The 22,496-nt window shown below is 41.1% G+C and overlaps 1 protein-coding gene across 1 annotated transcript in view; it reads right to left on the bottom strand.

The window, feature by feature from the left end:
* MYH8 (myosin heavy chain 8) overlaps positions 1 to 17,604 on the bottom strand; it is a 28,688-nt gene extending 11,084 nt beyond the window's left edge. Inside the window, exons 1-22 of the mRNA XM_026521002.4 lie at positions 17,589 to 17,604; positions 17,341 to 17,383; positions 15,484 to 15,735; positions 14,679 to 14,822; positions 14,437 to 14,593; positions 12,217 to 12,244; positions 12,008 to 12,122; positions 11,831 to 11,923; positions 11,633 to 11,696; positions 10,629 to 10,727; positions 10,434 to 10,537; positions 10,130 to 10,268; positions 8,806 to 8,924; positions 8,566 to 8,715; positions 7,312 to 7,482; positions 5,981 to 6,290; positions 5,797 to 5,864; positions 4,085 to 4,172; positions 3,886 to 4,003; positions 3,409 to 3,532; positions 3,177 to 3,313; positions 1,482 to 1,737 (exon numbers count right to left, since the gene is read on the bottom strand). Of these exons, the coding sequence (XP_026376787.2) occupies positions 1,482 to 1,737; positions 3,177 to 3,313; positions 3,409 to 3,532; positions 3,886 to 4,003; positions 4,085 to 4,172; positions 5,797 to 5,864; positions 5,981 to 6,290; positions 7,312 to 7,482; positions 8,566 to 8,715; positions 8,806 to 8,924; positions 10,130 to 10,268; positions 10,434 to 10,537; positions 10,629 to 10,727; positions 11,633 to 11,696; positions 11,831 to 11,923; positions 12,008 to 12,122; positions 12,217 to 12,244; positions 14,437 to 14,593; positions 14,679 to 14,822; positions 15,484 to 15,693 (2,694 nt within the window). The 5' untranslated portion in view covers positions 15,694 to 15,735; positions 17,341 to 17,383; positions 17,589 to 17,604. The remainder of the gene's footprint in view (positions 1 to 1,481; positions 1,738 to 3,176; positions 3,314 to 3,408; positions 3,533 to 3,885; positions 4,004 to 4,084; positions 4,173 to 5,796; positions 5,865 to 5,980; positions 6,291 to 7,311; positions 7,483 to 8,565; positions 8,716 to 8,805; positions 8,925 to 10,129; positions 10,269 to 10,433; positions 10,538 to 10,628; positions 10,728 to 11,632; positions 11,697 to 11,830; positions 11,924 to 12,007; positions 12,123 to 12,216; positions 12,245 to 14,436; positions 14,594 to 14,678; positions 14,823 to 15,483; positions 15,736 to 17,340; positions 17,384 to 17,588) is intronic.
* Between the last annotated feature and the right edge of the window lie 4,892 nt (positions 17,605 to 22,496).

Here is a 22,496-nt window from a genome sequence, read left to right as displayed (position 1 = left end):
ATTACTCTGGCTTGGGGAATTTCTTTAACTTCTCACTCAATGTTTGTTTTGTTCGTAGCTTATGTTTTTTAAATGCTTAAATGGATGATAATAGGGGACTTCCCAGGGTTCCTTTGCTTTTGTTTTTAATAGTGACGTATTAAGTAAATGTTTACTCACTGACTGATGATAAGAACCGTGAAGAGACGCTAGACTGAAGCGGCTCTTGGTCCTGTTTTTGGGAAAATGTAACCTTCACGTTAGTGAAGGTATCAGAAGGGCAAGTTGAAAATAGTTTAAAGATTTTAGGAAAACTATCCTTTTCACAGGTTTCTTCACGACACTGGTGGGCTTTTGGACCATGGAGATGGGAGGTTATGCTTGGCCAGAGCCCTGGTCCAGACTATCTCCCACCCTGATTACGATTTCTTCCTGAGCTAGTAAACAGAAGCCTTATGAACTTGGGATGTCTGTCAAAGGAAGAATCACAGCAGGAACTTGGGTCTACCTTACACTCTGATTGTTCAGTTCACATAACTGCAAACAGATTTATTGAGCTAAATCTCCGGGGTTAGGGATGGAGAGAAATAAGAATAAGGGGCACCTGCATCCCAGTGTTTATAGCAGCAATGTCCACAATAGCCAAACTGTAGAAAGAGCTGAGATGTCCATTTGACAGATGAATGGATAAAGAAGATGTGGTATATATGTAGTGGAATATTACTCAGCCATCAGAAAGAATGAAATTTTACCATTTACATCTATGTGGATGGAACCGGAGGGTATTATGCTGAGTGAAATAAGTCCGTCAGAGAAAGACAGTTATTATATGGTTTTGCTCATATGTGGAATATAAAAAACAGTGCAGAGGATCAAAAGGAAGGGAGGGAAAACTGAATGGGAAGAAATCAGAGAGGGGGACAAACCATGAGAGATTCTTAACTATAGGAAAAAAACAGGGTTGCTGGAGGGGAGGGGGGGAGGGATGGGGTAACTGGGTGACGGGCATTAAAGAGGACACATGATGTGATGAGCACTGGGTGTTATATGCAACTGGTGAAGCCCTGAACTCTACCTCAGACTAATGAGATACTATATGTTGGCTAATTGGATTAAAAAAGAATATAATGGTCTTTAATTTCAATACAATCTTAGACTTGTGTTCAGGGAATAGGACGATCCTTGTAAGGCTGGGATGAAGCACGCAAGGCAAACGGGTAAGATGTGACTGCAGTCTGGGGCCTCGCCTTTAAACTGCTTCCTTCATGGCTGCTAGATTTGTGATATTATTCAATATGTTCTTCAGTCCTCCCTTTTCCACTTGTAATTCGGAAGTCATTGTGCATATCTTCCTCATAGGACTACTGAAAGATAAGTGAAATACTAAAAAAAGTAATTTGAGCTTTTTCTTTTTCAAGACAAGGCTATTTGTAAATCCGAAGTATGTACGCCTTCCAGAAACGCTTCAGTAACATGTTGCATTCAGAATACAGAATACTCACGGATTGAACCTGGAGCTGCAGGTCATTTTTCTCTTTTAAGAGAGTGACCATTTTTTCCTCCAGTTCCTTCCTTTTCGCTTCTGACTTGGCGAGCTCATCTTTGGTCTTCTGAAACTCTTCCTTCATGGTGGCCATCTCCTTCTCGGTCTCCGCGCTCTTGAGGAGTGGCTTGATTCTGAAGAAGAGTTTCATCCAGGGCCAGTGCTTGACGTTCATGAACGCGCGGATGTTGTACTGGATGCAGAAAACGGCTTCTCTGAAATGACATAAAAATACCAGTGTAGATTGATTCATTAGGGGCAGTGTTATTGTTGTCAGTAATTTATTTTACACACAAGTTCCCCTAGGTGATAGTCCCCCGGGTGTAAATGATATAGCAGATTTTGTGTATGTTAAATGCGGGCTTCATACAGATGTAGACACACTCATAGTAGTGCTCAGTGTAACCAGTTTGCTAATGTATACTGCTCGTGTGGAGTTCTCGAGAGCCTTACCACGCTAGCAAAAGAGTAGACCTTAGAGCGGGAATACTTGGCACCTGTGAGAAACACATACCAATTTAAGATCACTTGAGATATTACAGTATTAGTGATTTGGGAGCGGACGTGGCGTTTGTGATTTGGTTGTGCTGCTGGGCCGTTGACCTACAGAGTGAGCTGTGAGATGACATTGGGTGCTTTCTGAGTTGCCCCACTTGAGGAATTTAGGATTTAGCACGTCTTTCTTAAAGCCTTTCCTCTTATTTTGATTACCAGTGAATTATCCACTCGTAAACTTTTGTTAGCTTTTTCAGATAATGTACTGGCTTTCCTCAAATTCTTTGAAATGCCTCATTCTTATTTGCTTAATTAGATTGTTCATATCTGCAGGTGATTTATCATACATTGAGCACCCAAATTTGTTTTTTAAGTACAATTTTTAAATAGTAATAAAAGATGCCCCTTCTGCAAACCGTAGCACTAGACTAGCAAGGTTTGCTGTATGCCTTTTCAAGCTTAATAAAATGTAAATTCTGTTTCTGTATGGGTCCAAATTACAAGAACCATGACTCTGAGAAGGCAAACACCTGACACAAGCCATAATACAGACACATGGAAGGACTTGGGAGCACTTACAGTGCAAATCCAAATAAGCACAGAGCAGCAAAATGAATGCAAAGAGTGTGTGGGGGGAGCAGGGAGTGCAGCCGTGCTGAGTAGATAGAGCTGGAAGAGGCTCACCGGAGAGAGGAGAAGTGCAAGTTCTGAATGGATAAATAGGTAAATTAGGATGAGGGGGGAAAGGCTAGGGCAAACATGAAAACAGAAGATAAGCAAATTGTTTAGGCTCGCTGGAAAAGGCTGCGTGGTTGGGAATGACAGATGTTCTGGGGGAATACAGAGAGCCTTGACAGCTACGCAGGGCAACACGGATTTGTCATGGGAGGCCAGGGGGAGCCACAGACTGAGGCACGGCATGATGAAAACTGTGCTTATTGCAGATTATTCTGGCAGCTCTGTGTGAGGTGGGTGGATAGGGAGAAATTGGAGGGATTCCAAGTGTGAGGGGTTAAGCAAAGGCGGTTGTGTTGTAGGAGTGAATTCTGAACCACACGAGAAGCATGTATTAGCCACAAAATGAAAGTTAATAAATGAGAAAGGCCGAGTGATAGTCCCAAAGGGACCTTATAATTCGTATAATCTGCACTGTTGTTACCTCCTTTGCAACATCTTCTGATATTCGACCCTCATTAGGAATCCCCTGCAGACGGCTTGAGTTCTTGTTATAATCTGGGCCAACTTTTCATCTCTCATTTCTTCCAGGAGACCCAGAAGGCCAGCTTTGAAGAAAACCTGGAGAGAAGGAGAATCCCTAGTCTTCCCCGTGGTACAGGAGACACAGAAGTGGCAGAAGGGATGGATCAGGTAGGAATAAATGACAGTTATACCTTGGTATGTCCAAATTTATACTGGGTGTGATCAATATCAATAGAGGCAAGAAGTTTCTCAGAGGCCTTCTTGCTGTCAATGAACTGTCCTTCTGGAATAGCACTTGCATTCAGAACTTTGTATCTGTTCAGTCAAACAAAGAAAAGAATGATTAGGGAGGTATTATATGGGGAAACCAAATGACCCCAAAAATCTGAGAGAAAAAGTAAAATTAGAAAATCCAGCTGTCCTTTAAGTTCAGATAGTAAAACAGGGTGATTTTTCTGTAGTCTAATGCATGTGTCCTTTCCTGTTTGTAAGAAATACCACCTCTTCGAACTGTTATCCTGTTTTACTACCACCAGACAGTATTATTTGACTTCTTAATTTTACAGTATTTACTAAGCAGGGCACATGAAATACAACGAACAGAGGACAACAATTAAGATGATAAAATGTTCACAACATTCAGCGAAATACAACAAAGAGAGACTGGCCTTTGTTTAAAATCCCCATAAAGGATCCTGCTTGGGAACCCCTTCCTGCAGATGCGGATCCCCTCCAGCACCCCGTTACACCGCAGCTGGTGCAGGACAAGTTCATGCTCCATGGCCCCTAAAAGGCAGAATACGCATGCCTTACTTCATGGTCTCAAGCAAACAGCCTGGAGTTGTTTGGGTATCAGATGGGTCTTACCTGGAGTCTTGGTTTCATTGGGGATGATGCACCGTACAAAGTGGGGGTGAGTGCTCCTCAGGTTGGTCATCAGCTTATTCAAATTCTCCTGGAAAACCAGACAGAAGGGACTTGATGAGAAAGTTGTATCTCAGATTGCTTTTTTTGTAGTTATTTGGAGTGAACCTAGGCACTCCCTTAACTGTTAGGTATCAGCATCCAAGGCTTCAATTGCTCTGTATTTTTAAGGTCTCCAGCGTTCTAGCCTGCCAAATAAGCACAAGGCCAAAGTTCTTGGAAGAAATGCAACTCTCCAAGGTATTCATTTATAACACCTAGGATCTGTTCTATAAACAAACTGTAAATCCTGTGGCCTTGATGCTCAGGAATTGTTCTCCACTGGGAATCAGAAGACAGAAGACTGTGGTCTCATTCTGCCGCTGATGAGCTGCTCGACTCTAAAATCCCATTCATCTCTCTGGGCCTTAATCTGGAAAGAGTTGAGATTACCTCTAAGGCCTCTTCCATCTGTCTCAGTGCTAGTAATCTTCACAGTTGTAATTTACACTGGGAACCTAGGTTCCCAGTAACCCACCTTTCCCGTTCCTTCCTTGAGCTTATTATTATCCTTGGAACCTGTGACTTCTTGTTTGTACTTTTTTTTTTTTTTTGAAGAGTCTAAAATCACACGACTATATAATCTTGTGTGGGTGGATCTTGGGGGCCAGGGAATGATCCACAGCCCGAAGCATCTGGGGGGCGTTATTCCAGAAATAGAGTAGTTGTTTATGACCGGTGATGTTGTTTTACTCAACTATAGAAAACTCACATGTAAATATTTCTCAGTATTTCTTAGGTATAGTCTTTGAGAAGGCAGAGTTGCTTTTTTTTTTTTTTTCATATCTCAGTTAACTATTAGGAAACAAAATAAGTACTGTGGGCTTCTAATCTCGAAGACATATACAAGGTTAAGTTGATGAAGCAAGAGTGTACTTGGTGAGATAATGCAAATTGGTAGCGAGAAAGAAAAAGAACAGGCCAGTTTTCCTGTTTCAGTCATGGGTTATATCCTTTAGTTTTAAAAGGAATGAGACTTAGCCATTCAGATTCTGACAAAGCAGCCACGAGTCCAGATGTTTCACACACTTCCCTTTGGAAGAGTCAGTTGTTAAGCTGCCTAACAAAGTCACGTTATATGTAGTAAAATTATTTGTTATTTTAAACTTAAGAGATGTTTTCTAGCTTAATCATCCATCTAAATCACTAGGCTTGGCTTTAGATGGTTCAGCCATTCCAAAAAGTTAAATCCACCTCAGAGAAAGATGTGTATTGAGGGAAGGATGTGCTAAAGAGTGTGTCTCTGGTTCATTGTCAGAGAGGATCTCAGGAGCATGCTCAAAGGGCAACATTAGTGGAATAAAGATAACAGCTTTCCTCAGGGACAGCTTTGAAGTTCAGGTATGCTTCTTTAAAAACCAGCCTGATTACATAATGAGAAAGCTTCTAAGGCTGTTCTGGCATTCCTGAACACATCAGATGGTCGTAATGTCAGATGATCGTAATGCGGAATAATGGGGAGAGCATCTGACCCTGTAGAAGAAGTGTTACATTGGCTCTATCATGATAAGAGTGAGTATTTGAACATTCCATTCCCTCCTAGTTTATCCTAAGCCCTATAGTTATGATAATTCAGGGAAACAGAATAGAGTTGTTGGGTGAAATTTGTACTTTACCCTGAAAAGGGCTGACACAGTCTGAAACGAAGAACCCTTCTTCTTAGCACCTTTCTTTGCGCCACTGTCTGAAGTAGAAAAAAAAACCCAAAACCCATCAGTTAGAGCAGAATCTAGAGCCTGGAATGTTATATGAACATTTGGTGGGAATGGGCTTGATTTAGATCGAGGGCACAGAAAGTACCTGCTTCAGCACTAGCGTAGGTTGAAAAGAGACTTGCCAGAGTCTTCATCGCGGACTTCTGGTACAGCCCAACCACAGTGTCATTCAGGGGGTCCTTGTTCTTGTCCAGCCAGCCACCAATGTTGTAGTCCACGGTGCCGGCGTAGTGGATCAGAGAGAAGTGAGCCTCGGCCTTGCCTTTGACCACCTTGGGCTTCTGGAAGTTGGCCGACTTGCCCAGATGCTGGTCATACAGCTTGTTCTTGAAGGAGGTGTCTGTGGCCTTGGGGAACATGCACTCCTCTTCCAGGATGGAGAAGATGCCCAGTGGCTGAATTTAGAAAGGTGGACGTTAGTGTCAACCCATCTTTCCCAAAAGATGCAGACATGGTGGCTGTATCTGATTGAATTATCAGAATTGCCAAATATATATATATATAAAATAAACCAGGGTCATAGCTCACAAAGAAATCCTTTTGTTATCACTGGAGTGACTTTCCCACCATTTCTTGTCATCTTCAATCCATAGCAACACTTTCAGTTAGAAGAATAGTGGAATACAAACTCCAGATGTCAGTCAACATAGCATACGTGCGCAGTTTGTTAAAATGTTCTGTATTACCACACTTTTTGCCTATTTAATGAATTAATCTACTGTCAGTGTTTTATTTTGTTATGAAAAGGACTTACTTAGAGTAATGTCTACTTTATATGCAGTAGTTTAGTAGTATAAATAATCCAAACCTTTTTAATTCAATCTCCTTAAAGTTGGATTATGGAAAAGTGTAAACAATTAGACTTCTTGACTTCCAAACAGATTATCTTTCATAGAGGCCCTATCTGGGTTATGTGTGTACTAATTTTTATCTAGAAAAAAGACTTATTTATGTTGCCGATGTCTTGGATCATAATGGAGATAGATTCAGAACTAGTGAGGTAGTTCTGCTGGTGGAGCAGATCGTCCCAATGGAATTTTCAGTGCTGCTTTAAAATCAGCTTTGAGTTGCTATTAGAACAAAACTGGTTAGAACAGAATGAAACTAAACACTCTGATACTTCTTATGTAAAAGTTGAAAGGAGGAAGTTAGTTCTAAACAGTAATTCTGTTTGTTCTAATATCCGTCTGTCTGAGATCACTGTGATACTTACTAGAATTGCTTCAGACACTTGGGAAGGTTATCCTCGCAGCCCACCTTTCTTTAGAAGTCAGACAGACCAGGGTGCCGGGATGGCTCAGTCGGGTAAGTGCCCGACTCGATCTCAGCTCAGGTTTTGATCTCAGGATTGTTAAGTTCAGGCCCCAAGCTCCCATGGAGGCTACTTAACAAAACAAATAAGAAGGCCTAACAGACCTTCTCGATGAGCTCGATGCAGGCGGCCAGGTCCATCCCGAAGTCGATGAACGTCCACTCGATGCCCTCCTTCTTGTACTCCTCCTGCTCCAGCACGAACATGTGGTGGTTGAAGAACTGTTGCAGCTTCTCGTTGGTGAAGTTGATGCACAGCTGCTCGAAGCTGTTGAACTAAATGAAACAAAATTTTCAACATGAAATGGATTTTTTAGCAGTAAAATTCATTACTGAAAAATTCTTTTATTAAAAAAATATGGAATACAGTAATGAAATAAAATTCAAACTACTTGTTCTTTCAGAAGTCCCAAGGAAAAAAAACAATCATTTTTTTTTTTTTGACATGAGCTTTTATCATGAATTCTGGGGATTATTTAAAGGCACAGGTGTCAATTATACAGCAAGATTTCTGGTGGGATCTGCTTCTCCCTAGGTCTAAGATTGCATAGCAAAAGCATATGAAAAGTACAACCGCGGTCCTATGAGTTATGGTTTGAGTTCGAGGGTGAAAGTAATTTATTGGAAAGCTTTACTTCTTTTACCACTCCACTCTCCAAATCAGGATAAATTTTACATTTTCATTCTTGGCTGTTACCTGATAAGGAAAGCTTACCCTAAGACCTTTTAGTTGATGTACAAAGCGGAATAATAGGCATGTTTTTCTCCTCTTCATATCAAACATCTGGCAGATTCCCTTTGCCAGGTCTGTGAAAGTAGGGACCTGATATTGTGTCGTAATTGATGATCTGAAAGAGTCTTTGTAATAATTTACACCCACATTTTACACATAATGCAGCTGATACCCCAGAGCTGAAATAGTACGTGTCAGATGAACCTGGAACAGGAGAGACTGTGTGCTTTCTCCTCCATGGGAGATGCCCTGTCTGCACATCTCGGTTCTTGTCCTGGCTTTGCCTTAAATGGCTGTGGGATTTTTAGGAAGGGGTTTCATTTTCTTAAATCTCTGTTTCTCCACATGTAATTGGTAGTAATATTCGTTACCCTTTCGTGGGTTGTTTTGGAGATTAAATGAGGTAACATTTTGAAGTGCTTCGTGGAGTGCCAGAAATACCCTGACTCCTCCACAGATGCCAGTTATGGGTGTCATTACATTTCTGTTACTGCCTTGGTCTGTGGGGGTGACTCCTGTTCCAGCTGCCGTGTTGGAGGAGGGCCCCGTACACGGACAGGGGTGCCTCGGATATCAGAGCCCACATTGTTTTTCTCTCACTTTTTGTTAAAATGATGACAACTCACATCAAAGATCTCAAAGCCGGCGATGTCCAAGACCCCGATGAAGTACTGTCTGGGCTGCTTGGTGTCTAGCTGCTGGTTGATGCGGGCGACCATCCACAGAAACATCTTCTCGTAGACGGCCTTGGCCAGAGCGCCCACCGCGTTGTACACCTTCGTGGACAGAGTAGTGATTGTTGGTGCTACTAAAGACATGCTCTGAAGGCCTGGGATGGGGGTCATTCACTGAGGTTGTGCACTCACCTGCTGCACCGTCTGGCCTTTGGTGACGTACTCGTTGCCGACCTTGACCCTGGGGTAGCAGAGGGCTTTGAGCAGGTCAGCAGAGTTCAGGTTCTGGAGATAGGCCGCCTTGTCAGCAACTGCAGAGACACAATTCAAGAAATGTTTAATGGTGGATATCCCCTTTAACCTAATTTTCTATTTTTCTCCAATCCATTTTCTTTATTATTTAAATAAAAAGCTTTTAGTAATTCTGTAGAAGGTCAGATGAGGTTCCCGTGTACATCAGAGCACCTACTTGCTAATAAATAGTTATACTGGTCTTTGGGGATTTATTGCAAGTAGCTTTTGAGAAATTCATCAACAATTAACAGATGTCCAGTGTTTGTGGCAACATGATGTAAGGCAAAGGCCATAGTGCCTGCTCTTAAGGCAGACGCATTAGGTGTGGTTGGAGGGAAAAGATAAATACATCTTAATATTTGCTGTTAGGGAGAGATAAAAGTCCCAATATTTGGATCCTTATTTCAGTTTTGCCCTCCCAATTTAAACCCACTTGTTCAGTTTCATTATCTGAAAATGTGGGTATTAAATTTCACTGTGAGCCCCCTACGGAGTCTTTCTGAAATTCTAGCAAGGACCATAACGTAAATGCCACAGGTCAGGTACCACAGTAACTGCTGAAAAGTTTAGAGGAGGGAGAGAATGTGTCAGATCTTGGGCGGGGTGGGGCGCGGGTCAGGAAAGGCTTCAAGGAGCAGACATCTTTAGCTTCCTTGGTAGGTCCTTTATGTTCTACACACAGAATACATGATTTTTCTTTCTCAGTTCTTTTTTTATCTGACTGCCTAGAGTGCCTCCGGGCTTATATATAGACAACGCACACATGTGCACAGATGTCTAGGGATGTGCACAGATGTCTAGGGACATCCTTTGCCCCCAGCTCTGTGTTGGGCAGATCCTGTCTCCACAGCCACTAGTTTACCTTGCTAGTGCTGAAGTACGCTAATAGGCCAAGTTGTCTCATGTACATAGCCACCATTGCCATGGCAGAGCTGGAGCACTGTGCCGTCTCTTTCTCTCTCTCATGATCTGGCCCCGGTTGTGCTTTTTAGATATGTCTTTATAAGCACCTATTACGGTTCATCTTAACTTACTTGGACTGTTTAGAAATGATGGAGATATGGACACATGAGGGAGGAAAGGGGGTGAGGAGAGGGTGCAGTCTGTGTAAATATGTATATGCCCTTCAGTAGTTCAGCTATAATGGAGATGTGAGTTTAGAATAGACTTTTTTTTCCTGCCATATTCTTTATTCAGACCCAGAAGGAGGTTCATCTGGTACCTTCGGTGCCATCTGGCTCGGCCTGCTCCTCCCGCTGCTTCTGCTTGAACTTCATGTTCCCATAATGCATCACGGCCCCTGTGAGCTTGTAGATGGAGACTTTCTCTTCAGGAGTGAAGCCCAGGATGTCAATGGCACTCTGCCAGGAGAAATGACAGGACAAAAGCTAGAGCAGAAGAGACTAACTTATTTTGGAGAATTTATACTGTATGCTAAGGTAACCGCACTTACAGTGGGCTGTTCCTGCACATAATGGATTTTTTTTTACTCTGTGTGTGTGTGTGTGTGTGTGTGTGTGACTTACATCTGTGGCCATCAGCTCTTCTTGGTCATCAATGCTGGGGACGGTGATCTCCCCTTGACTGACGAAGGCATAGTCATATGGGTTGGTGGTGATCAGGAGCATTTCTGGGGACATAGAATTCAGGGTATATATTTTACGTTAGAAATTGTTAATAAAAATATTAATGTTCATCCGTGAATTTAAGTTCTTCCTTACCAATCAGATCTGGCTTCTTATTGGAAGTGATCTGATAAAAAATATGGTAGCTTCTTTCTGCCTTCAGCTGGAAAGTAACCCTAGACTTTTCTAGAAGATCTGGAAATAGAAATGGATATTAAATTAGAAAAAGAATCAATGTTCCTAAAAAATATATATACATATATATATATATATATATATATTTTTTTTTTTTTTTAGAGGGGAGAGAGTGAGAGGGAGGGAAAGGGGTGAGGTGGGGGGAGGGGCAGAGTGAGAGAATCTTAAGCAGGTTCCACATTCAGTGCAGAGCCTGTTGCAGGGCTTGATCTTACGACCCTGAGATCATGACCTGAGCCCAAATCAACAGTTAGACGCTCAACCGACTGAGACACCCCTGCTCGCTGATGCTGCTGAAATATTAAATGAACCTCAGTGTCTTTGCTAAAACTGGGAGCATTACATTAGACTCCATTAAGATTTCTACCTGATGATTCATCCTCTTGATGCTGCCTATAAGAATTCCAAATACATATGGCAACTGCCCAAGTTTCTTACCATCTACGAGTAGAGGCTGAAGCCTATCTGCTCTAGTAAAAATAAATTTTTAATATGGGGACCCATGACCTCCGGATTATAATCAGTCTGTAATATCTCCTCCTTCCTTATATCACCTGTGACTTCGTGGTGAGCGGTTACTTAGAAACACCTGCTAAAGCTCAGATGAAGAGCAAATCACAGAGAAGTACTATAAACCTATAAGTAACTCATAGGAACCCAGAAGTAGCCCTAGTGTTTGCCCTGGAAAAAATATCAGAGTTGCTTCTGTGGCAGGAATTTCAGAATGTGCTCCAGAACCATCAGTCTACATTGAGATTGACGGAGCACACCCAGTGGATTTATGGATAAGTCTGGCATTAGCTCTTGGGCAACACTGGCAGCAGGCTCAGCACATACCAAGTGTTCCTGAATATCCTGCCATGAAATCACTCGTCTCTCTTGATTTTTGGTGGTCTGTTACTCACATGTTTCAATATCTGCAGAAGCCAGTTTCCCTGTAGTACCAAAGTGGATTCTAATGAATTTACCCTTGGAAAGAGAAAGACTATTTAGTATTAAAAAGCTGAAGCACACAGAAGGATGCAATTGAAACGACAGTTCAGACATGCTTTCTCTGGTATGTTAAAGGGCTGCAAAGACCCCTCTGTGACCAGGAGACTTACAAAGCGAGAGGAGTTGTCATTCCTCACGGTCTTGGCGTTGCCAAAGGCCTCCAGGAGCGGGTTGGCACTGATGATTTGATCTTCAAGGGTCCCCTGCAAAGGCAAGAGTGGTCCTCACCTCTGGGGCTCCAGACTTCCTGAGAGCCCTGAGAGTCTTAAGTCGGACCCCAGACCCACCCGCATTTTGCCAGAAGTAGCTTCCTCCTTCTTCTTCTCCCCAGTGACTGCAATTGTCGCAAAGTACTGGATGACACGCTTGGTGTTCACGGTCTTCCCCGCACCAGATTCTCCACTGTCAAACAGACCAGAGAAGAAATGAGAACTACTTCAGCTCACGTTGTCTGTATCTAAGACCATCAAAACCAGAGAAGGGAAGAATAACGTACGTGATCAGGATGGACTGGTTCTCACGATCTGTGAAAGAGAAATCAGGACCATCAGTTAAAAAAGGAAAAGAACATTCAGTGTAAAGAATATTGAGTCAGTTTAGATCAAACACAGCTTGTTCTTTTAACATTTTGAAGTTGTCACCTATGATTTTGGTTTTGTGGTTAGTCCCCAAAGAGCACTTGGTTCTTGGAGTAAAATTTGTGATGATGAGAGGTAAGCTTTCATCTGTTTCCTTTTGTATCTTATAAATTTTTAAAGACTTTGTGATGATAAATTTCAAACGCATACCAAGTAGAGACAATAACATAGAGAGCTCCCCATGTCCCCATCATGCAGCTTCGACAATTATTATCACTTGGCCAATTTTATATCCTCTATACTCCCGTCTCATTCTCCCTGGATTATTTTAAAGAAAATCCCAGGCAACCTATAATGTCATCTACCAATACTTCAGTAAGAATTATAGAATTTTGAAGTCACGAGGGATCTTAGAAGTTAACGAGGCCTGCTCTTTGATTTAACAAACAGATGAAGAAGCTGAGGCTCAGAGAGGAATCAGTGACTTTTGGAGTAATAATTACATAGCTTGTTAAGGTCAAAGATATTCGGGTCTTCTGACTTCTACTTTATATATTTTTCCGCTACCTGGCTTCCTCCCAGTTCTTGATATGACTAATTTGAGTGCTGGTAACACTAAATAGGGAAGGGATCTGAAATTGTAAATGTGTTCATTTAGTCTTATGTTCCTTTAAATTTTATATACATTTCTAAATAATAAAAACAGACATTATCACTAGTTGTATGACAGATATTTTGGATTCATACCAATTTTCTGATATGTCAAATCTCCAATTCTATTTGAGTGAATTCTCAAATCTAAAAATCAGAGAAATAGATACAAATCTGGATGTTATTTTGATGTGGATATAGACTTTGGAGGACTTCAGAGTTCTACTCAGAGCAGTAGATATAGATTTTAGAACATACACAAATTGATTTTTTTTTCCAATAGCAGAAAAATTATGAGAGATCGTTATCACATCTCTTGGGAGCACTGATAAGAAAACAAAGTTCTAGCCTCTTTTGGCAAAGCAAAAACAACATGAACCAGGTCAGATGCCACAGTTCAGCATGGTTTTATATGCAAATCACGTTTGGGAGCCTTAAGTGATCTTGAATTTGGAGCAGCCCCAAAGCTTGGGGAGTGGAGACCTTGGTGTAGGGGTTGGTGGTGTGCATGGCAGAGTAAGTGCAGCTGCTGAGTATTAAACCCTCCAAAATGAGCCAGGCTTTGGATCATTTCTGGAAGGTAGCTAGCTTCTGCTGACGACCAAAGGACAGTTTACTGGCATGAAATCCTTGTGGAATTGCTGGCCAATTTGTAATGGGAGATTCCTATTTTATTTGTTTCTTGTCTTTCTTCTCCTTTAACAGACAACTTAAAAAACAAGTGCTGCAAAACAAACAAAAAGCAAAAAAGAACAAAAGCCTCTCAGTTTCCAAACCCTATGGAACAACAGGAAACTCTGGAATTTAGAGTATTTCCAAAGGCAGTACATTTGGCGTGTGAAGATAAAAGGTTTTAACGCTGCACTTGGGCCTGTAATGCATATCAAAGCTGTTTGTTTATGCTTTGATAAGACAGGAAAAACAGACTTTGATTTCAAAAATATTTTCAGAGGAAGAGGTATTTTTATTTTCTTCCAGTCTAATAGGAAAATGCTTCAGAATCATCGAGAAGAAAGTGGTAGCTCGCTCTTTCCACCTGTTCTGTCCCAAAGGCTGGCGCTATTGGCTGTGTCCTTTAACAATTAAGATGAGAATTCACAAAGCTTTCCAGCTGTAGCTGGTCACTATTTTCCTTGATTGCCGTGGATGTGCTTATTTTTAAAATAATTGATTTGAACTGTTCTTCTGTTGAAATCAGAAATGAAAACCTACGGGAAAGCGGCAGACGCGTTTACAGAGGCCGGCTGATTGTTTCTGCCTGACTTCCGCTTACTGGCTGCGTTAGCTTGGGCAGGTCAGTGAGCTCAGCCAGTTCTCTTTCCTCTCTCTAAAATGGGGTATGTGATACTGTAGCTCTGGAAGTTCCTCAAACACAGTGAAGCCCCATGTAGCTGCAGTGTATTATTACAATCAGGGCCCAGACAGCCTGTTTGTTAAAGGTTCTGTTTCTGCATTTCTGCACAGAAACAGGTGCGTCATTCACTCACCCGTCAGCATGAACTGGTAGGCGTTGTCGGAGATGGAGAAGATGTGGGGCGGGGCCTCCTGGCGCTTCTTGCCTCGGTAGGCGGCCACCACCTCTGCGTTGTACACCGGCAGCCACTTGTAGGGGTTCACGGTGACGCAGAAGAGGCCCGAGTAGGTCTGAGAAAATCAGAAAATGCAACATGTGGATCTTGTCCTGACTCAGAGAGATAGACGGAGTAGGGAGATGCTGAAGGGCGCTCACGTAGATCATCCAGGCTGCGTAACGCTCTTTGAGGTTGTACAGCACTCCGGGCTCGTGCAGATGGGTCATCATGGCCATGTCCTCGATCTTGTCGTATTTCGGAGGGTTCATGGGGAAGACTTGGTCCTCCCTGACAGTTAGAGTCTGGCAAGTAAAGTGAGAGACCACATTGTATTAATTATGGGACGTAAGGTTGGTTTGTCTGTTTGGTTTGCTTATAAAACTATAATTACTGACACTTTTCATTTATTTAGTATTCTTTAAATAAAGGCATGGAATTATATTTGTTTCAGAGTCTGATGCTAAGAAAATCCATCTCCTGTGATGAACTAGGATACTACCTTTTTTTAAAGATTTTTTTTTCTTCCCACATTCCCCTGTCCCAGGTTTATTTATCGGTTTATATCTTTGTTTTTCTTGGCCATTCATTACAAGAAACTTCAATCTGGGGGGAAGTAATGGGGATGCTAATACATTATTTAGCTAAGCAAATAACAGTAGTTTCCTGACAGGAGAAGCTGCCTTCTGTTTCCCCCAAGTTTGGGGGTTTAGAGTGGGAAGTGGGGAGTTGAGGGATATGGTGGCAGCTGACTCTAGTGTGTTGAAGTCCTATGGGTAGCCAGGAAGGGGGAACCCGAGGTGATTGCTGGAACCTCCTCTGCCATCCAAATCGGGCATCCATAAAGGATCAGAAGAGTGTCTGGAATGGCAGGAAACTTAGAGCTTCCCAGCAAGAAGAGCTTCACCTTGATGAGGAGACCGAGAAAGACGACTGGGAATGCTTTCTCCCTGTGTGTTTACTTACTGCTCCACCTTCTGTCTTCACTGTTACTTTCCCTCCTTCCTTGCTCTGTATGGTGCTCTTCACATAGGAGGCCTTGGGCTCCGCGACAAAGACCGATGTTTTAGCATCGAAGGGCTTGTTTTGGGCCTCGATCCGTTCCTTTTCTGATTTTCGGAGGAAGGGAGCAGCTTCGCCAAAAACCGCCATCTCAGCGTCCGAGCTCGCACTCATGGCTGCGGTTTGTTTAGCAGAGGATTCTGCCTTGGGGAAGAACTGGGGCAGAGGGGGAAATAGCAACCAGAAGTTATACCTGTGAGCTAGGATGAGTCATGAAAGAGGCGTTGCGCCCCCATCCCCCCATCGCTCAGGCTGTCAGTTCTCCCCCAGGCTGTCCTTGACCGGTGTTCTCACACAGGCCAAAGGACTGGTTGGGCATGAGGTTGTGACTGGAGGCTTCATTCTTAGTACTTTGCAGATTTCCTTCTGGGATCACATATCTTGGTCCTCAGCTGAGGCCAGAGTGCCTACAGTGGATTTCCACTGTAACAATATCTACAGCTGGTGGATTGTTCTCTAGCAGCTGTCTTCCTTTAATCCCCACTTTTCCTTTTGCATGATGTTTGCATCTGCTATATACCAGGACAGCCATATCATTAGGAGAGAAGGTTTGTCTTGTGCAAAGCAAGGTCGATGTTTCCAAAGCTTTCAAAAACTTGCTTTACCTTTATTGGTGGCCATTTTTTTTTCTCTTAAGGCTCGTATTATTATTATTTTTTTAAAGATTTATTTATTTGGGGGTGGGGAGCAGAGGGAGAGAGAGAATCTCAAGCAGAATCCCCGCCGAGCACAGAGCCCTATGCGGGGATCTCTCTCACAACCCTGAGATCATGACCTGAGCCGAATCAAGAGGCTGAGCCACCCAGGTGCCCCAAGGCTTGTGTTATTTTTAATATCTACTTTATGTTAATATTTAGTATTAAATCTCTCAGTGGGTTGTTAAAAGAACCTCATAAAAAATTCTTAGTACTACGTGGTTTTGTCATTTGGCTTGTTACCAAGAGACAGTGTTGCCTTAATTCCAAAATCTCTTTTGACACTTTCTTTTTTTGCATGAGAGATTTCAACTGCCAGGTAACAGATCTAACCACAGAGAAATGAGAGCTTCAGCATGAAGAAGGCCCTTCTTCCCACATACATTCCCTAGGCTTCTTTTCTTTCCATCAATAAAAAGAAAAGAGAAATGTAAGGGTTCATCACATGTAAACCGTTGTCCTCTGGTTGATAGATACGCCTCTGCAGGGTTGGCCTCTTAGCTTGGTTGAGTCTTTCCTTTCCTTTCAGGTGTAAATTACTTGGGGAATGTCCAGGACCTCTCCTAAATTAGGCACGGTATTTAGCACTCTGTGGGTGTACCACTGGGGGACTTTTTAGATGAGCAATAATCAGTCTTTTTAAAAACAATTAACAATGAATCATCAAAAGTAGCTAAAACATTATGGTTGTCACAAGATGTTTGTCTTTTCATTTTTTGATAAGGATTTTTCTGGGGTGTTTAAAAAATATCTGGAAGATGTCTAAGGGTCAGTGCTTTGCAGGAGAGGGAGGTTGGCATGGAATAGTCTGTTGCCCCTGGACAGGTCCTGTCTGAATACATTCTGTCCCAAATGGTCCTTCAACCCTGGAGCTCAGGTGAGGGGAGTGTAGAGGAGAAGGCATTCTGCAGCAGCATTTCCCTCTCATTTATAAGCAGTCATTCGGAAGCACCTCCTGCTGAGGCAAGAGCGGGAACATGGAAATGGTGTTCAATTAAGAGTTGTTCCCGGCTTCGTTAGCCTGAATGCCCTGTGTCATCCACCCGCCCAGAAAGCGGGGGCTTACCTCGGGAGTTCCAGATGAAACGCAGGTTCAGAAGTGGCTGACACTGTAAAACGACAGGTCTCTTATTAGTGAAGCTTCGACATTCCAGTAAAACAGTTACAGAATTAAAATTGCCCTGCTCTAAAGCTCGGCTCTCCGAAAATAAAAATCAGACTGGGGAGGGACAATTTCATGCTCAGAGGTGGCCCATGGGGTCAGCTCTTCCTGTCCCTGGGGGTCCTTCAAGCCTCAAGGTCCCCATCACTCACCTCTGGGTTCTTGGTGGAGATAAGGCAGGCAGGGTCCCCGTGCTTATATAGGCACCAGTGTGCTGACGCCGCGGCTCTCTCCTCTTTGTTAGGGCAGGACATTTGGCAACATGACCCTCGGCATAATTTGTTCTGACATTTGGCATGTTTGGATATAATTAGAAGTATTCATATCATTTTGAGTATGTGAACCAATCTCCTATAAATAATTTGACAGGAACCAATCTGCCGGCAGAGAATGCTTTCTAGTATGCTGGGAAGGTGATCTTTGACAGTGCCTGGTGGGGCCTCAAAGTCCGTTCCCACGAGCTATATTCGATTTGGCAAACTCTTCTACACATACCTGTGGTAACCCAGTGATCCGATTCTCAGCGACGCATTGCTGTCAGGGCCTTATCTGCTTTTCCTCATTTGTTACCACAGGAGCCCTCCACTTCGTCCCCCTGGGTCACTGCCAAGGCTCACCCTTGGTGTCTGGGCTTGGGGAGCAGCGCCAAGGTGAGAGGAGAGTCTCCACTGAGCCTCCACCGTTGGCCCAGTGCCCACCCCCGCAACACTGAAACACATTATTCCAGTACAAAATAGGGATGTATTCATTGTAGGAAAACAACCACAGTTAAGCAGAGAGAAAAAATGTCCATAATCCCAATATGCATAGATAAAATAAAGACGTATTAAGTGGGATCATACTGCATACGTGATTATGGTACATATATGTCTTATAATCTACTTAAAAATTATATTGTAGGTAATTTTAATATCAGGGATACAATTTGCAGCCTTATTCTTTAAACAGATTATATTATGATCATTCTTTTTTTTTTTTTTTTTTAATATTTTTTTTTAATATTTTATTTATTTATTTGACAGAGATAGAGACAGCCAGCGAGAGAGGGAACACAAGCAGGGGGAGTGGGAGAGGAAGAAGCAGGCTCATAGAGGAGGAGCCTGATGTGGGGCTCGATCCCATAACGCCGGGATCACGCCCTGAGCCGAAGGCAGACGCTTAACCGCTGTGCCACCCAGGTGCCCCTGATCATTCTTTTAAAATTAAAATCTTTCCTTTTTAAAAGGTCCAGTATATTGAGGTTTAAGTTATATGCTGCAAAATTCACTCTTTAGCTCGCAATTGTATGAGTTTTTTTGCTGCTATTTAAAACATTTTTGACCTTGACGGTAAAATTCCCTTTCTCTGTTGCATGGTTCTAGTTTTTTCATGTGAACGGGTTCTTGTAGCCACCGTCACAGACAGGATACAGAACAGTTCCATTTCTCTGAGTTTTGATAAATATGTGTAGTTGTGTAATCTCTTACATTCAAATTACATGAAAAATTAAAGCCTTGGAGTTGAGGCTAAAATTCCCCTTTGATGAGCTCACAATGGAGGTAGCTCCCTTCTCTCCAGAGGTAACCACTTAACACCAGTTTGGAGTGTAATATTTCAGACCTTTTCTGTGCACTTAACTAAGTTATATTTGGGAAAAATACAAATTAATAAAACTGGCCTAAGAAAATTGGCCCATAGAAAATACATAATGAGATGTTTAAAATACGTTAGAGATAGTATCATACTTTACATATTTACCAACTTTTTTTTTCATTCTGTACTCTTAGATCATTTTCCATGTTAGTATATAAATTAAAATAAGCAGAAATTTAAAACATACACAAAAATAGAGAAAATACTGTATGAACCATCATAGTCATCATCCACCATGAATAATTATTAGTTCATAGTTAGTCTTGTTTTGTATATACCCCAACCCACTTCTCTATCCCTGGATTATTTTGATACTACTCTTTTAAAAATTTCTCTGTGGAATTCTCTTTGTTCTAGATTATAATCATTTCTTCTTTGTACAAATTCCAGAAGGTTTCTCCTCGTCTAATAGTGATCTTAACTTTGTTCTGTCATCTCAGTCTTATGGAAGTGTTAAATTTTTGTGTAGTCAGAGTTACAAATACTTTTCATTTGTATTTTTACCTTTTTGTGTGTATTATAAAAGAAGCCCTTCTCTAACTCAAGGACTCGGTCATAAATACGTTCTTCTATATTTCCAATCTAATGCTTTAAAAATATATATTGACATTTGTAATCTAGCTGTATTTGTGTGTGTGTGTTTGTGTGTGTGTGAATGTAATATTTCTTAATTCCATATTTTGTACCATTGTTTGTTTTTCCTTTCCTTTTTTTTTGTTTTTTGTTTTTTGTTGTTATGTTATGTTAGTCACCATACAATGTACCATTGTTTCTGAGCCAGTAGCACATATGCTTTGATATCTAGTAGGGCACATTATCCCTAATTATTCATTTTAAAGTTGTCTTTACAATTCTTACATTCTGTTGTATACATTTTTAGTGTTTTGTTGCTGTGGTGAATGGAATTATTCTTCTGATTATCCTTCCCACTTGGTTATTACTGGCATGTGGCAGCCAAGGTGGCCTGCTCAGAACCTCAGGTCTGTCTGTGGCAGTCGTATGCCACCTCTCTTCATTTCCCGGACACCTGTGGCATAGGGCAGCCATGTGACACTGTTTTGGCTAATGATGAAGGGCAAGCAGGATTTGCTGGGTGGGACTTCCAGAAAAGAGAGCAGACTCCACTGGTACTACCTTTCCCTTTCCATTCTTACCCCTTTATGGTGTAGAACACAGATGAAATGGTGGAACTCTAGCCTTGAAAGAAAGATCAAGAGAATTTCAGAGACAGGGTTGACATCTGTGAGTTGAATTTTAATATGTGAAGAAGAAAATGAACCGCTGATATTAATAAGGTACCATTTACTCAGATTATCTGTTACATACAAACTCAGTCCTTAGCAGATGAGTGGTGTTTCAGAAAGTTGGTTTTACGGGTATCTTTCATTCGGCCCCCTTGCTGAGCTTCCTTAGCACTTCTGACGATTTATGTGATTCTCTTGGGTTTTTGATGTAATATGCACAAATAATCACAATTTTTTGTCTTTCTTTTATAATTTTTTTTTTCTTTTTCTTATTGCATTGTCTGAGACACTTAGGACAATGTTGAATAGTAACACTAGGATACTTACACCCTAGACAGGGTAAGTGATCCTTATTTTGTTCCTAACTTTGGATTGCCTCTGACGTTTCAAGTGTGATATTTACTGTATACTTTATATTTAGTTTGCCAGTGATTTTGATCATCAGTGAATTAAACTGCTTCATCCCTAGGTACATGACGAAGAGAATTGAAAACTTAGGCTTATACAAAATTTCATACACAAATATTCATAGCAACATTACCCGTAATAGCCAAAAAAGTGGAAACAACCCAAATGTTCATCAGCAGACAAATGGATAAACAAAATGTGGTATATCCATCGGTTGGAGTATTCTTCAGCCATGAGAAGGAGTGAAGTACTGATACATGTTACAGCATGATGAACCTTGAACCTCAAAAATATTACACTGAAGTGACATAGCGCACTTACATTTGATGATTCCATACCTATAAAATGTCAACAACAGGCAAATCCATTGAGACAGAAAGTAGGTTAGTGCTTGCCAGAGAATGGTCTGGAGAGGGGAGACTGGGGAGTGAGTGCTAATGGGATTTCTTTCTGAGGTGATGAAATGTTCTGAATTTAGTGGTTAAGATTGTGTAACTTTGTGAATCTCTACTAAAACCCCTGAATTTACATTTAAATGGTGAATTTGTGGCATGTGAATTATATCTTTAAAAATGCATTGGATTTAAAAAAAATTTTAAAAAATGCATTGGATTTTATCAGTGTTTTTTTCCCCTGCATTTATTGAGATTATTTTTTTTTGCCTCAAATTTATTAATGTAGAGAATTATGTGGTAGATTTTCTCACTTTTACTACTAAAATTCATGAAATGAAACCTATAGAAATAACATTGTTTAATTTCCTGCTGATCAAATATAGTAATTTTTTTTTTTCTAATGTGGGATTTCTGCATCTGAGTTCATTATGGGACTACGACAGGGTTTTCTTTTCTTATGCTGTTCGTTTTGGTTTTATTATTGGCATCATGCTAGGTCTTGTAAAATAAGTAGCTTCCCGTTTCTGTTTTCTGCAGCATTGTGTTTAGAATGTGAGTACTGTGTTCTGCGAACATTTGGTAGAGTTCCTTCATGGAATTCTTTTGGCCCATAGCCTCTTTGGAGGAGGAATCTTTATTTACACTTATAATATAAGCTTTTTAAAAAATGGCTATTGATTAATCTGTTCAGAGTTTCTTTTTTTTTCCCCATTTAAAATCTTATATTTTCCTAGAAAATTGCCCATTTCATGTGAGGTTTCAGATATTTTGACTTTTTTTTGTGCTTATCTTTTTATAGTTAAAAACCTCCTAATTAATTCCACTGTATTTTAAAATCCTTTTTATTCCTCTTCTACACAGTTTAATTTTGTTCTTTTTATTTCAAATCATATTTGCTAAAGTTTTGTGTTTGGTGTTGGTCTTTTAAATTTAGTTTTACCAAACAACTTTTTTCCCCCTGTTTTTCCTATTTTCTATTTTCTATTCTGCTTTCAATCTCATCCATTCCTTTCTTTTATTTCTTTAGGTTTATTTTCTTGGTCTGTGTTCAACATCTTAAATTGAAAACTTCATTTATTTTCATTCTTTCTTATGGTCTTACAGGTTTATTTGTGGTTATAAATTTTTCTTTGGTAACTACTTTGACCGAATCCCTTCCACAGGTTGGTATGTGGTGGTACTCTTCTTGTCCTTCAATTATAATTACTTTAAAATTTCTGTTTCCATTTCAACCCCCAAATTATCTAAAGCATGTTTGTTTTTTAGATTTTCAGATGAACAAATCTGGGCATTGGGGTGAGGGTTCTCTTTTAGCTACTAATTCTTTGCCTTGCATGCGTGTGCGTGCTCAGTTTGTTTCCTGGTAGACCCAGTACGGGTG

Source organism: Ursus arctos, unplaced genomic scaffold (genome assembly GCF_023065955.2).
Source record: "Ursus arctos isolate Adak ecotype North America unplaced genomic scaffold, UrsArc2.0 scaffold_14, whole genome shotgun sequence".
In the NCBI taxonomy this organism is placed as follows: domain Eukaryota; kingdom Metazoa; phylum Chordata; class Mammalia; order Carnivora; family Ursidae; genus Ursus; species Ursus arctos.
This window is presented reverse-complemented; position numbering and strand designations above follow the sequence as displayed.